Genomic DNA, 14,439 nt, shown 5'->3' with positions numbered 1-14,439 from the left:
CCAGTAGGAATTGGCTTAGAGGCTGTAACCACACCCAGTCTCCCTCATAGCTAAGTGTAGCCATATAACTATGTTCTGGCTGACAGGACGTGAATATCACTACTAGTTCTTGACCTTAAAACCACAGGATGCTGACTTCCCTGCTCCCTTTCTTCTTCCTACTGGCTGGGAGATGGTGGAAACTAGACCACTTGCCATGGATGCACAAGTGAAAGTCAAAAGTCAAGGATAGCACACTCAGCCTCAAAAAGCCTGCCCACCTTTGGATAGATACATAAGAAAAAAATAAACTTCAATTCTGGCATCCCAATTAGAGTAAGTTAGCCTGTACCCAGAGAAATGCAAATCTCTTAATTTGCATAGAAATAATTTAATCTCCACAGTAAGTGTAAATCTCTATTGAAATGATATACTTTGAGATATTTTCCTTTCTGTACTAATATTCTGAGTCTCTTTACTATAAAATATTTAGTGATTTTAACATAATATTTAACATCTGTCTTACTTCTAAATGAGAAAAGTTTCTTTGAAAGTGGGGGAAGAGAATTTCAGTGGTTATAGTCTTTATACCTTATCTACTTTATACCTTAACTGCTATTCCAGTTTAGTGGTAGAGCACAAACCAGTAAGCAGCTGTAGTAACAAAATCATAACTCTATCAGGTGGAGATATTTCTACACAATCTCATGTGGGCTCCAGGAATCATGCGACTGAAGTTTGAGAGAATTGAATGTGCCCTATTCTACCTAGTAGCTAAGAGCTACTCTTACCTCTTCTATCAGTGAAAAAAGAAAAAAAATTGATAATATATTATGTTTTCCCCAAAAGAAAGACTACTATTGTGAAAATCTAACTAAATATACTATATAGCTATTTCTTAACAGACAAAGGAAATAGAACTATCGCTTGCAATAAGTGAAATTGTGTGAGCATTTATGCTCATCACAGGAACAGTATCTTCTAAACAAAATCTCTGAGAAAATTCCCTCTTAAAGCATCAGAGATAAGGTGCAATTTATATTCATACTTTTCATCTCATTAGAATCTTTTGTGAGCAATCTTTAGCCTGGAGCATCTGTTTCTGCTTCTAGAAATGCAGTTAGAAAGCAAAATTGAACTTTTTGGACTATCAAAGTTTGCATTAAAGCTGTTCTAGACAAAATTCCCTTGGCCTGTCAATTAATTAACCAACTTAACTATTAACCACACCTCTTATAGTGTTAAAGAAGTGAGATGTTTGTCTCTCACAATAACTTAAAGCTTGCATGACCAAGCTTTGGGAACAAGATAATAGTTTTCCTCATTAATTTAATGTCTTCTCCCCAAAAGAGAAATGTGCATTTAAATAGGAAATATGGAATATACAAAATTTAATATAATAACTTCTCTTGGACTTTTCAAAAATGTCTGCTTTCACCCTAAGAGGAATTTACCTATTTCTCCCTTTGTAAATCGGATGGTAAAACATTTCTCGTACGACATTGTTTATAATCCCTGCATCCCCACATCCTTACAGTTGCATATTAAGTTATTACTATCTAAACACTTTCTGCCCTATTATAAAATAGTACAGGCTGCATTTCAATTACTGGCATAAATATTTTTGAATTTTCCTGGTAAGCAAAGTGGATGGATATATAGTTGCCACATACATATAATTTCCCCCACCCTGCCCCCAGGAATATATTAAGATTTTCTATTTCACACATTTAAAGGTGATCTTGATGACAATCTTTATTGGGGAATTGCTTTAAGTTGTTTGTCAGGGAGTTGTATGAGGCTGATTCATTGCAAATATCTTACCCACTTCTCTATGCAGTTACTTAAGACATACCTAGCACACCACTGAACTGACCTTTTCTCTTGTCACGCTGTAGATAGATTTAAATTGCCAGTTAAACATCATTAGCAACCTATCTGAATATCTGAATGAATAACTGAATGAATTAACAGATAAATTGATCAACAGATCAATAGATAAGCGAGTATAGATTAAATTATACACGCATAATGTCAGATGTTCTTGGAATGTTGGGTTCTTGGCACATTAGAGATTAAAATAAATCATCTAACAAAGAAACCATAAATGAGCTAAATATCACAATTTCATTTTTTAATTTCTTCTCTTGACCCAAACACTAAATATATTCAATATTCTTATTAATATAATTATTTAAAATCCATGGTTAAGTTTGGGTTTGCTATGTATATTGTCCTACAAGAATAAAGTACTTTACTGGACTTCTGATCTTATAATTGACTATCTCTACAAACACAAGTCCCGTGGTTTTGTAAAACTGTTGCCACTTCAGAATTTTAAAAAAGCCTCATCTGACAAAAAAACTACCTACCATATTTGAAGTAAATTAAAAATCTTGGAATCAAATCTTAGCCTTGCCATGGTCACACAATTTCAGGCTTCAAGAGAAGAAAATTCAGACAGTGAAGTATGGGGCAACATGAAGAACAGAAGAATATACAGAAGAGGATCATCCAGGAAATGAAAAAAAGAGAGTCTGTAGTTGTCTGGCCTACAGAAAGTCGGCTTTAAATTTATTTATTTTGACTAAAATCTGGAGGAAACCAAGAAATGTGCAAAATGTCCCACATAATTATCCCACATAATTGTCTATTACAGAGCCTCAACAAAAGGTAACAGTCAATGGGTAGACAGACTTTGAGAGCCGCTGATAGATTTATAACACTTTAAGCAGTATTTCCCTTGGCACTTGCTTTTTGTAATACACTTTTTGTGTGTGTGCAAACATCGAGAAAGAAATTGCTGAAGTATCTTGCATAAAGACATAGAATATGATCCACATGTCAGCCACTTCTACCTGTCGCTTAAGATCTGAAAAAGATACACCTGAACTTCACTTTCTCTGCCCTGTAGACTCCTGCAGCCTCTCCAAGATTCAGCAGATTCACGAGAACTTGCATTCTCAGGATCTCCTTTGGCTTCTACTTATGCTACTTCAGTTCATTTATCACCTCGTAGTCCCACATATGCCATCTCAGCACCATTCAGTTTCAAGAAAGTATGAATTTCAGCCCAATTTTTCACTTAGAAAACAAACAAGCAAAAAAACTCTCCTAATAAAGGCATTTGTGGAGATAGGCTCTGCGCCATTATTTAGGTGACACGCACTGGTAAGGTCAGACTGGTTTTTACAGCTGTTGCCCACCCTGACTGATCAGTGAGGCCATCTTTACTGGTGGTTGCCCATGCCATACGAGTTGTTAAATATTTTAAATATCATCCCTGGATGTGGTAAGGTGGGAGGAAAGATGGAGATCTTGAACACTTCCGGAACACAAACAACTTCAACAGAGAATATACACGTCTAGTCTTAAAGGCTCTTTAGCCACACCGCCATGTAGCTCACCCACACCAGTCCCTTCTTTCTCACACCTTTTTTGACTCTTCTCTCCTCACTTCTAAATTCTGTTCATTTATAATTGAGCAGCTTAGGTCTCTCTTTCTTTCATTTCCTGATTTTCCTTAACCCATGTCTCAGGGTCACAACTTCTACTCCGAAATAGTTTATAAAATTATTTTCCTAGACAGAGACAATTACCTCCTTAAGAGTAATTGTAGTGTCAGTTATAAGTATTATAATTTTTTTGTTTATTTAAGCAGACTTTATTTTTTAGAAGTTTTATGTTCACAGTAAAATTGAGCTAAAGGTACAGAGAGTTTCTATTTGTTCCCTGTACCTCCCCTTCCCCACACAGATCCTCCCCCACTATCAACATAGAATCTGGATTTTGATACAAACAATTCTTAATTTAGGAATATAGCAACAAGAAAAAGTGTAATGTAAAATAACCATGGCTGTTATTAATTATGTGACTTGAAGAGAGTCAGTATTCATGTGTATATTAGTGTTGTTTTGAAATCATTCTTTGAAGTCACCAAATAGGTAATCTGCGTATAGCCCACGGCCCCGAACTACTTTCATATACACCTTCAAAATAGGACCTCAGAATTAGCATATTTGTGACATTTCAGCAACACAGCACACAGGAAGAAATCTTTATTTATTTCAAATACTTTTTCTTTTAACCAATCCTTAAGAAAAATAAATCAGACTCCTTCTGACACTTGAAACTACCCATTTATTTAGAACTGATCCTGTATGTTAACATTTCCAACTCCTCGAAAAATGATCTAAGAAAGAAAGGAGACACAATCACAGGTGCATTTTTTTCCCTCACTACTGCACGTTCACTTTAATAATGTATTCTGATTCATGAGCAATATCTAGAGACTGTTGGATACGCTGTTTGGATATTTCACTGTCATCTCCAACTCAGTGTATCTAAAACCGAATGTATCATCTCACCACACCACCTGTAAGCCTCACCAGCTCAGATTCCTTAAGCAAAGCTCCTGTCACTTATATTCCTATTCTTAGTCCCACATGGCTTAAAATATTTTAATCTTTCTACATGTTCCAATAGTCAGCCAATTTTAAAATTGGATATTTTTTCACTTTTACGGTTTGTTTCTTTCTTTGTAACAAATTCTGTTTTATTCCCACTGCCAACAAATCTCCTACCTGTACCACTCCTAATCTGACTCCAGATTTGGGGTCATCACTACCTGAATTGGTACAGTAATGACTTCCTTTCTAAGTTCTTGTGTTCATTTATCTCAGTCAAATGAAATTGATCCAAAATTTATTTTAATAATTTCACTACCTTCCTAAGAAATCTTCACCATTCTCAATTTTCAGCCTTTTCAAATCTGTTCCTGGGCTTATGGTTATATGCCTTCATATTCTGACTGCACTCTGTATATCCACATTTTATTTCAGTAGCTTCATCAGTTATTTCACTGATCCTACAAATATCTCATATGAATTTCATTCTAAGAATTTCTTCTAAGCCTTTTCTCATAATACTTATGTTCCCCCGTTACACATACACCCCTCATGATGTCATCATTTGAACAAATCAGTCATTGTCATTTACCTGTGGTGTGATCTTGGGCAAATGTCCTAACGTCTTTGACCCAGTTTTCTCCTCTGCAGAATGGAGTTAATATGTACCTTGCTTATTTGCCATATGGATTGCATGGAATAATGTATATAAAAGCATCTTGTATCTACATAAAGTATGGAGCCAACAAATGATAATTTCCTCAGTTCTCTAGCCCTCAAAAAATTCTCTTGGAACTCTATTGCAATTCTGTTTGTCCACACAGATAATATGGAATCAAATCCTAATATATTAAAAACACTTCAGGATCTGGTCCTGCTTTTTACTCGACTCATTTCATGAACTTTCTCAACAGTGCCTTTTAATTCTACCAATCTGAGCTATGAATAACTTCAAAAAACTCACAAATTTTTTGCCCCTGAACATTTTCTCACAAATACTATTCCCTCTTCCTCAAAATTTCTTATCCTGTCGTCTGTTCTTTCTCTAATGGACTATCTGCTGCTAATCTTTCAATAATCAATTCAGTGCCACTTTCTCCCAGAAGCCTTGGCACCCCCCTGTTTTGATCTACGTTGCCTTCTCTGTTATACAATACGCTGTCTAAGTTTATCCCTAAACTTGCAACATTCTATGGAAATGATCTGTTCACTCTTTTGTCTCTTTCACTCGTCTAAGAGCACCTTGTGGAAGGAATCATTTCAGTCATCTTTATGTACCTGGTGCTCAGTATACTAACCGGCCCAATAGAAGAATTTGAAAAATATTTGTTAAAGAAGATTTCTTATTAAAATTACAATTAATTTGCCTAAGTATGGTTGCTATTTTATATGTTAGTCTTCTTTCTCAAATAAACTATAAGTTCCTTGTGAGTATGATCATATAATATTTCTGTGTCATTCATATTACCTTGCATAATACTTTACATATAGTAGATGATAAATAACAATTGATTGGTTGATCACAGAAACAAAAACTGACATTTATAAAAAGAATAAAGGCAAGGGTAGAATAGTTCTTGTGTCGTGGTGTAAAGCAGTCTATAGTGTACTCTCATCAGGATCAACCCTGAGGACACCATGTTCCCACCTACCTCCCACAAAGTTGGCTGAACTCTGAGAAGTATGCTGTTAGCAAGGCTGAAGGAAAAATGATTATATTTTAACTTCAAAGCAATAGTGTGACACTTAGGAAATTCTCCACATGTTTCGGTAAAGAGTTGTATTTGCTTTCTAGAATTCTACTTTAACAATTAAGTATTTATAATAGAAGGCAGCTGCTATGATTCTATATAACAATAATGATTATAAAAATAATAATAGCTGACATTTTTAGAGGCTTCTGTGTATCATATACTTATTTGACAATTTACAAATATTATTTCTAAACTTTACAACAACCTGGCAAAGTAAGTATTATCATTCTTTTATATATAAAAACACCGATATATAATCAGAAAGGTTAAATAACTTGTCTTAGATTACATAGCTATGAAGTAGAGTTGGAACTTAAATTCAGATTGATCTGTACCCAAAGTTCATAGATTATATTTTGTACTGGGTTGAATAATATCACCCCAAAATTTATGTCCTTCTTGGAATCTCAGAATGTGACCTTATTTGGAAATAGGATCTTTGCAGATGTTATCATGTTAAGATGAGGTCATACTCAATTAGGTTAGGCCCTAATCCAATATGTCCTTTTTGTTTTCTTTTTTTAATTTTTTTGTTTAATGCAGTAACATTGGTTTATAACATTGTAAAAATTTCAGGTGTACATCATTGTACTTCTATTTCTGCATAGATTACATCATGTTCACCACCCAAATACTAATTACAACCCATCACCACACACATGTACCGAATTACCCTTTCACCCTCCTCCCTCCCCCCTTCCCCTCTGGTAACCACCAATCCAATCTCTATCCCTATGTGTTTCTTTACTGTTGTTATTATCTACTACTTAATGAAGGAAATCATACGGTATTTGACCTTCTCGCTCTGACTTATTTCACTTTGCATTATACCCTCAATGTCCATCCATGTTGTCACAAATGGCTGGATTTCATCGTTTCTTATGGCTGAGTAGTATTCCATTGTGTATATATACCACATCTTCTTTATGCATTCATCCCTTGATGGGCACTTAGGTTGCTTCCAAGTCTTGGCTATTGTGAATAACGCTGCAATGAACACAGGGGTGCATGTACCTTTACAAATTGGTGTTTTCAAGTTCTTTGGATAAATACCCAACAGTGGAATAGCTGGATCATATGGTAGTTCTATCCTTGATTTTTTGAGGAATCTCCATACTGTTTTCCATAGTGGCTGCACCAGTTTGCACTCCCACCAGCAGTGTATGAGAGTTCCCTTCTCTCCACATCCTCTCCAACACATGTTGTTTCCTGTCTTGTTAATCATCGCCATTCTGACAGGCGTGAGGTGATATCTCATTGTAATTTTGATTTGCATTTCCCTGATAGTTAGTGATTTTGAACATCTTTTCATGTGTCTGTTGGCCATCTGTATATCTTCTTTGGAGAAATGTCTGTTTAGGTCTTTTGCCCATTTGTTAATTGGGTTGGTAGTTTTTTTGTTGGTGAGATGCATGAGTTCTTTATATATTTTGGAGATTAAGCCCTTATCAGAAGTATGGTTTGCAAATATCTTCTCCCAATTGTTAGGTTGTCTTTTCGTTTCGTTGATGGTTTCCTTTGCTGTGCAGAAGCTTTTTAGTTTGATGTAGTCCCATTTGTTTGTTTTTTCTATTGTTTCTCTTGCCCAGTCAGACGTGGTGTTTGAAAAGATGTTGCTAAGACTGATGTCGAAGAACGTGCTGCCTATGTTTTCTTCTAGAAGTTTCACAGTTTCAGGTCTTACATTCAAGTCTTTAATCCATTTGGAGTTAATTTTTGTGTATGGTGTAAGGTAAGGGTCTACTTTCATTTTTTTGCATGTGGCTATCCAGTTTTCCCAACACCATTTGTTGAAGAGACTTTCTTTTCCCCATTGTATGTTCTTGGCTCCTTTGTCAAAGATTAGCTATCCATAGATGTGTGGGTTTGTTTCTGGGCTTTCAATTCTATTCCAAGGATCTGTGTGTCTGTTTTTGTGCCAGTACCATGCTGTTTGGGTTATTATAGCTTTGTAGTATATTTTGAAATCAGGGAGTGTGATACCTCCAGCTTTGTTCTCTTTTCTCAGGATTCCTTTAGCTATTCGGGGTCTTTTGTTGTGCCAAATAAATTTTAGGATTCTTTGTTCTATTTCTGTGAAAAATGTTGTTGGAAATTTTATAGGGATTGCATTGAATCTATATATGGCTTTAGGAAGTATGGACATCTTAATTTTGTTAATTCTTCCAATCCAAGAGCACAGAATGTCTTTCCATTTCTTTGTGTCTTCTTGAATTTCTTTCAGCAATGTTTTATATTTTTCGGTGTACAGATCTTTCACCTCTTTGGTTAAGTTTATTCCTAGATATTTTATTCTTTTTGTTGCAATTGTAAATGGGATGGTATTCTTAATTTCTCTTTCTGCTACTTCGTTGTTAGTGTACAGAAATGCAACTGATTTTTGTATGTTGATTTTGTATCCTGCAACTTTACCCTATTCCTTTATTACTTCTAAAAGTTTTCTGGTGGATTCTTTAGGGTTCTCTCTATATATAATCATGTCATCTGCAAATAGTGACAGTTTCACTTCTTCCTTTCCAATTTGGATCTCTTTTATTTCTTTCTCTTGCCTGATTGCTCTGGCTAGGACTTCCAGTACTATGTTAAACAGGAGTGGTGACAGTGGGCATCCTTGTCTGGTTCCTGTTCTTAGAGGGATAGCTTTCAGTTTTTCACCATTGAGGATGATATTAGCTGTGGGTTTGTCATATATGGTCTTTATTATGTTGAGGTACTTTCCTTCTATACCCATTTTATTCAGAGTTTTTATCATAAATGGATGCTGTATCTTGTCAAATGCTTTCTCTGCATCTATTGAGATGATCATGTGATTTTTATTCTTCATTTTATTAATGTGGTGTATTACGTTGATTGATTTGCGAATGTTAAACCATCCCTGCATACCTGGAATAAATCCCACTTGATCATGGTGTATAATCTTTTTAACGTGTTGTTGTATGCAATTTGCTAGTATTTTGTTGAGGATTTTTGCATCGATGTTCATCAGTGATATTGGCCTGTAATTTTCTTTTTTTGTGTTGTCCTTGTCTGGTTTTGGTATCAGGGTAATGTCAGCTTCGTAGAATGAGTTAGGGAGCTTCCCCCCCTCCTCAATTTTTTGGAAGAGTTTGAGAAGGATAGGTATTAAGTCTTCTTTGAATGTTTGGTAGAATTCACCAGGGAAGCCGTCTGGTCCTGGACTTTTATTTTTGGGGAGGTTTGTGATTACTGTTTCGATCTCCTTACTGGTGATTGGTCTATTCAAATTCTCTACTTCTTCTTGATCCAGTTTTGGAAGGTTGTATGATTCTGAGAATTTATCCATTTCTTCCAGATTGTCAAATTGGTTGGCATATAGCTTTTCATAGTATTCTTTTATAATCTTTTGTATTTCCGAGGTGTCTGTTGTAACCTCGCCTCTTTCATTTCTGATTTTACTTATTTGTGCCTTCTTTCTTTTTTTCTTGCTGAGTCTAGCTAAAAGTTTGTCAACTTTGTTGATCTTTTCAAAGAACCAGCTCTTGGTTTTATTAATTTTTTCTATTGTTTTTTTGGTCTCTATTTCATTTATTTCTGCTCTGATTTTTATTATTTCCCTTCTTCTACTGATTTGGGGCTTTGTTTGTTCTTCTTTTTCCAGTTCCATTAGGTACATTGTTAGATTGTTTATGTGAGATTTTTCTTGTTTGTTGAGATAGGCCTGTATCGCTATAAACTTCCCTCTTAGAACCGCTTTTGCTGTGTCCCATAAATTCTGGCATGTCGTATTTTCATTTTCATTTGTCTCCAGGTTTTTTTGATTTCTTCTTTGATTTCTTTGTTAACCCAGTCGTTGTTCAGTAGCATTTTGTTTAATCTCCATGTATTTGTGGCTTTTCTGATTTTCTTCCTCTAGTTGATTTCTAGTTTCATACCATTGTGGTCAGGAAAGATGCTTGGTATTATTTCAATCTTCTTAAATTTATGGAGACTTGTTTTGTGGCCTAATATGTGATCAATCCTGGAGAATGTTCCACGTGCATTTGAAAAGAACGTGTATTCTTCAGTTTTTGGATGGAATGCTCTGTCTATATCTACTAGGTCCATCTGTTCTAGTGTGTCGTTTAAGGCCAATGTTTCCTTATTGATCTTCTGTTTGGATGATCTATCCGTTGGTGTAAGTGGAGTTCAAGTCCCCTACTCTTATTGTGTTACTGTCTATTTCTGTTTTTATGTCTGTTAATAATTGCTTTATATATTTAGGTGCACCTACATCCAGTGCGTAGATATTTACAAGTGTTATATCCTCTTGTTGGATTGTTCCCTTGATCATTATGTAATGCCCTTCTTTGTCTCTTTTTACGGTTTTTGTTTTAAAGTCTATTTTGTCTGATATGAGTACTGCTACCCCAGCTTTCTTTTCATTGCCATTTGCGTGGAGTATCTTTTTCCATCCCTTCACTTTTAGTTTGTGAGTGTCCTTAGGTCTGAAGTGTGTCTCTTGTATGCAGCATATATATGGGTCTTGTTTTTTTATCCAGTCAGCCACCCTATGCCTTTTAATTGGAGCATTTAGTCCATTGACGTTTAAAGTAGCTATTGATAAGTATGTACTTACTGCCATTTTTTAACTTTTTTTTTTTCTCAGTGTTTTAGTAGTCCTTCTCTGTTCCTTTCTTCTTCTATACAGAATTGATGGTCACTTTAGTTTGTTCTCTGTCTGAAAGCCGTAATCTTTAACTCCTCTCCTCCCTCCTTTTATGTTTTTGATATCATATCTAACCTCTTTTTTGTGCATTTGTATCCATTACGTTCTAATCATGGAAATAGATAATTTTTCCTATTTGTGGTCTTCTCTTTTCCCCTTAAATCAGTCCCTTTAACATTTCTTGTAGCACTGGTTTCTTGGTGACAAACTCCTTTAATTTTTGCTTATCTGGGAAAATTTTGATCTCTCCTTCCATTTTGAATGACAACCTTCCTTGGTAGAGTATTCTTGGCTGTAAGTTTTTTCCTTTTAGCACTTTAAATATATTGTGCCATTCTCTTCTAGCCTGTAAGGTTTCTGCTGAGAAGTCAGCTGATAGCCTTATGGGGTTTCCTTTGTATGTAACTTGACATTCTCTTGCGGCTTTTAGGATTCTCTCTTTATCTTTAACTCTGGACATTTTGATTATGATGTGTCTTGGTGTGGGCCTCTTTGTGTTTATCTTGTTTGGGGCTCTCTGTGATTCCTGTACCTGGATGTCTATTTCCTTCCTTAGGTTAGGGAAGTTTTCATCTATTATTTCTTGAAATAGATTCTCTGCCCCCTTGTCTCGCTCTTCTCCTTCTGGGACACCTATAACACAGATGTTAGTGTGCTTGATGTTGTCCCAGAGGTCCCTTAGACTGTCCTCACTCTTTTTAATTCTTTTCTCTTTTACCTGTTCACCTTGGGTAATTTCTTCTAGTCTTTCATCCAGCTCACAGATCCGTTCTTCTGTATCCTCTACTCTGCTTTTGAGTCCCTCTAATGAATTTTTCATTTCCAGTATTGTATTCTTCATTTCTGATTGATTCTTTTTTATATCTTCCATTTCTTTGTTGACATTCTCACTGAGTTCATCGATTCTTCTCCCCAGATCAGTGAGCATCCTTAACACTCTTAGTTTGAACTCTCTGTCGGGTACGTTGCTCATTTCTGTTTCACTTAGTTCCTTTTCTGGCGTTTTGTCCTGTTCCCTTACTTGGAATGTATTCTTTTGCCTCCTCATTTTGCCTCTTTCCCTGTGCTTGTGTCTACGTATTAGGTAGGTCAGCTACGTCTCCTGCTCTTGGATAGGTGACCTTATGTAAGTGATGCCTTAGGAGGCTTCCAGTGTGCTTCCCTCAGTTCTCAATGTTCCAGGGGTGACCCCTATGTGGGCTACGTGTGTCCTTCTGTTGTGGCCTGTTTGCTCTCCCTGTAGGCGCCCAGGGAGGCCGAGTTATGCTACTGGCCAGCTGTTGTAATGCTCAGCTGCTTGTAGTTGTTGTGGGCCCTTCAGTCTCTTTATCAGGTGTGGGGAGCCCCAGCACAGTTGGCTGCAAGTTCTAATACCACATTCGTGTTGCAGTATTTCTTTTAAGTGAGTACGCCCCTAGTGTGGCAGGTTGTTAGGCTCAGGGCCTTACAATTGCTGTAAGCCTCTACCCTATTCGGTCTCTTGTCAGCTCTCTGAGGATTGCAGCTGGGTAGGGCTGGCCTCAGGCACAGGAGCACCCAATTGTTTCAGGCTTTGGAAGGTGGGGCAAACCTCCTATGTGGGTCTTTGAGAAGCACAAGTCTTCTGCAGCTGATAAGCCCTGCCGCCCACAGGTCCACACACACAGTCAACACAGTCCTGCCCCATGTGCGCACCCCGACTTCCCCAAGCGGACCCAGTCTCTCCAAAACGGGAGCTCCACACACTCTGCCACCGCCCCACACTCTCCACCCGCTCCTTGTGCACACCCTGCCCGCTCGAGTTGGCTCAGTTGCCAGGCTGCAGAGAATCCAGTCACCAATCTATGCAGGCCCACAAGTTGCCTGAGGGCTTGTTGTGGGGTGGGGCCGGTCTCTAGGGTGGGCTGCCTGCCCTGGCTGAGCTGGATTAAATCAGTGCTCTAGCGGGTGGGGCAGACCCTGGGCTAGCAGGCCTCAGGGAGAACTCCAATGGCATCTGTGTCAGCACGCTCACACCAGGCCACAATAATGGCCGCCGCCAATGTCCCAGTCTCTGGAGAGGTCTCACCCCTCACCGAGATGCACTCAGGGCCTATTAGGTGAGTCTCTTGTCACCAAAGCACTGTGCACCTTTCTTTGTGGTGATTTTAGGATGCTTTCTGAAACGGGTGAGTTTAAGAGCCGGTTTTAGTTTCTTTGTGAACCGGGTTTTCTAGAGGTACTCCCCAATGCTTTAGTAGCAGGCACAGTCAGATATTATGCCGCTGGTGTCGATTGTGCTGGGTCCACAAAATGCCCGCAGCGGGGCCGCTCCCCAGCTCATGGCCCCGCGCCTCCAGGGAGGGCTGCGTACCTGTGGGCGGCTCCCAGCGACCCTGACGCTGGCAGCTTGTGAAGACGGCGTTTTTTCTCTCCAGAAGGCAGTCTCTGCCTCTTCTACCTCAGTTAGGATTGTCAATTGTTGCAGGAGTTCCTCTTATCCCGTTTTCAGTTCTGTCTCAGGGGTAATTTTCCACGAGTAGTTGTAAATTGGCTGTGTCCACGGGAGGAGGTGAGTTCCGAGTCTGCTTACGCCGCCATCTTGTCCAAAGCCCCCCCAATATGTCCTTGTAAGAAAAGAAAGCAGAGACATAGACAGTGAAACACAGGAAGAAAACCATGTGAAGATGGAGGAAAAGATTTGAGTGAGGCGTGTAAATACCAAGGAACATCAAGGATTGTCAACAACACCAGAAGTTAAGAGAAAGGCATGGGATGGATTCTGCCCTGGAGCCTTCACAGAGAACATAGTCCTGCTGACATCTTGATTTGGGATTTTTTAAGCCATCCAGTTTGTGATAATTTGTTACCACAGCCTTACGAAACTAATGCACATGTGATAAGTAATAGAAAAACGTTATTGCCAGAAAGTTTGGTGTTCGTGGATGTTTTCTCAGTCATATACATCTCAGAAAAAGACTCTTTCTATTTGCCTTTTGACTACATTAAATTTTAAAATTACTAGAGTTATTATTTCTTCTTTTTATATAATACACAGATTAAATAATTCCAAGCATCTCTTTCATGAGAAAAAAAATCATACTTGTATAATTGATGATTTGAGCATCATTTTTTTCTTATACAAAAGAATATGCTTGAAGGAGTTAATGAAAGTACTTCTATAAGATCTGCAAAACTATAAAGTTTAAATACCTTGAGAATGGATGACAATGCTGAAATTTACCTAAGCTGCTGTGTAAATGTTCAAAAGTCTTAACCACAGCAAGTCTGGTGAACAGACCATTCTTTGTGTGTTTATTTAACGGGACAACTTTGATCTGAGCTGAGAAATATCTTCAGCTCACTCATTGTGCTTCGATTAGTGACAAGATGCAATCTACCTTTCTTTAAGCTTCTTCTTACTTGAATAGTATTTGGCATTTATATTGGCATGAAAATAATAGAAAATTGCCTGTGGAAAGGCTACGCTAATCTATGCAAATAATACAAAATTGATGTGCCTATACACGTGGCCCTCAATCGCACACTTAGAAGGGACTATAAAACAGTGTAGGGAGAGATCTTAGAAAAACCAACAATTGAATATGATCATTCTGCTAACCTCTATTTCACAAGTTATCTTTACATTCCCATTCTGAAGTTCTTAGGTAGAGCC

At 37.6% G+C, this 14,439-nt stretch overlaps 1 protein-coding gene across 4 annotated transcripts in view; it reads left to right on the top strand.

The window, feature by feature from the left end:
* CNTN5 (contactin 5) overlaps window positions 1-14,439 on the top strand; it is an 812,742-nt gene that overhangs the window by 298,146 nt on the left and 500,157 nt on the right. The window contains exon 1 of one of the 4 annotated variants that reach the window (XM_058545359.1): window positions 12,673-12,883. The exons of the other annotated variants lie outside the window; for them this stretch is intronic. Coding sequence (XP_058401342.1) covers window positions 12,826-12,883 — 58 coding nt within the window. The 5' untranslated portion in view covers window positions 12,673-12,825. Of the gene's footprint in view, window positions 1-12,672; window positions 12,884-14,439 lie in introns of those variants that run through there. 4 annotated transcript variants of the gene reach the window in all.

Source organism: Diceros bicornis, chromosome 7 (genome assembly GCF_020826845.1).
Source record: "Diceros bicornis minor isolate mBicDic1 chromosome 7, mDicBic1.mat.cur, whole genome shotgun sequence".
NCBI lineage: Eukaryota > Metazoa > Chordata > Mammalia > Perissodactyla > Rhinocerotidae > Diceros > Diceros bicornis.
The sequence above is the reverse complement of the archived record's forward strand: the minus strand, read 5'-3'. Positions and strand labels throughout refer to the sequence as shown.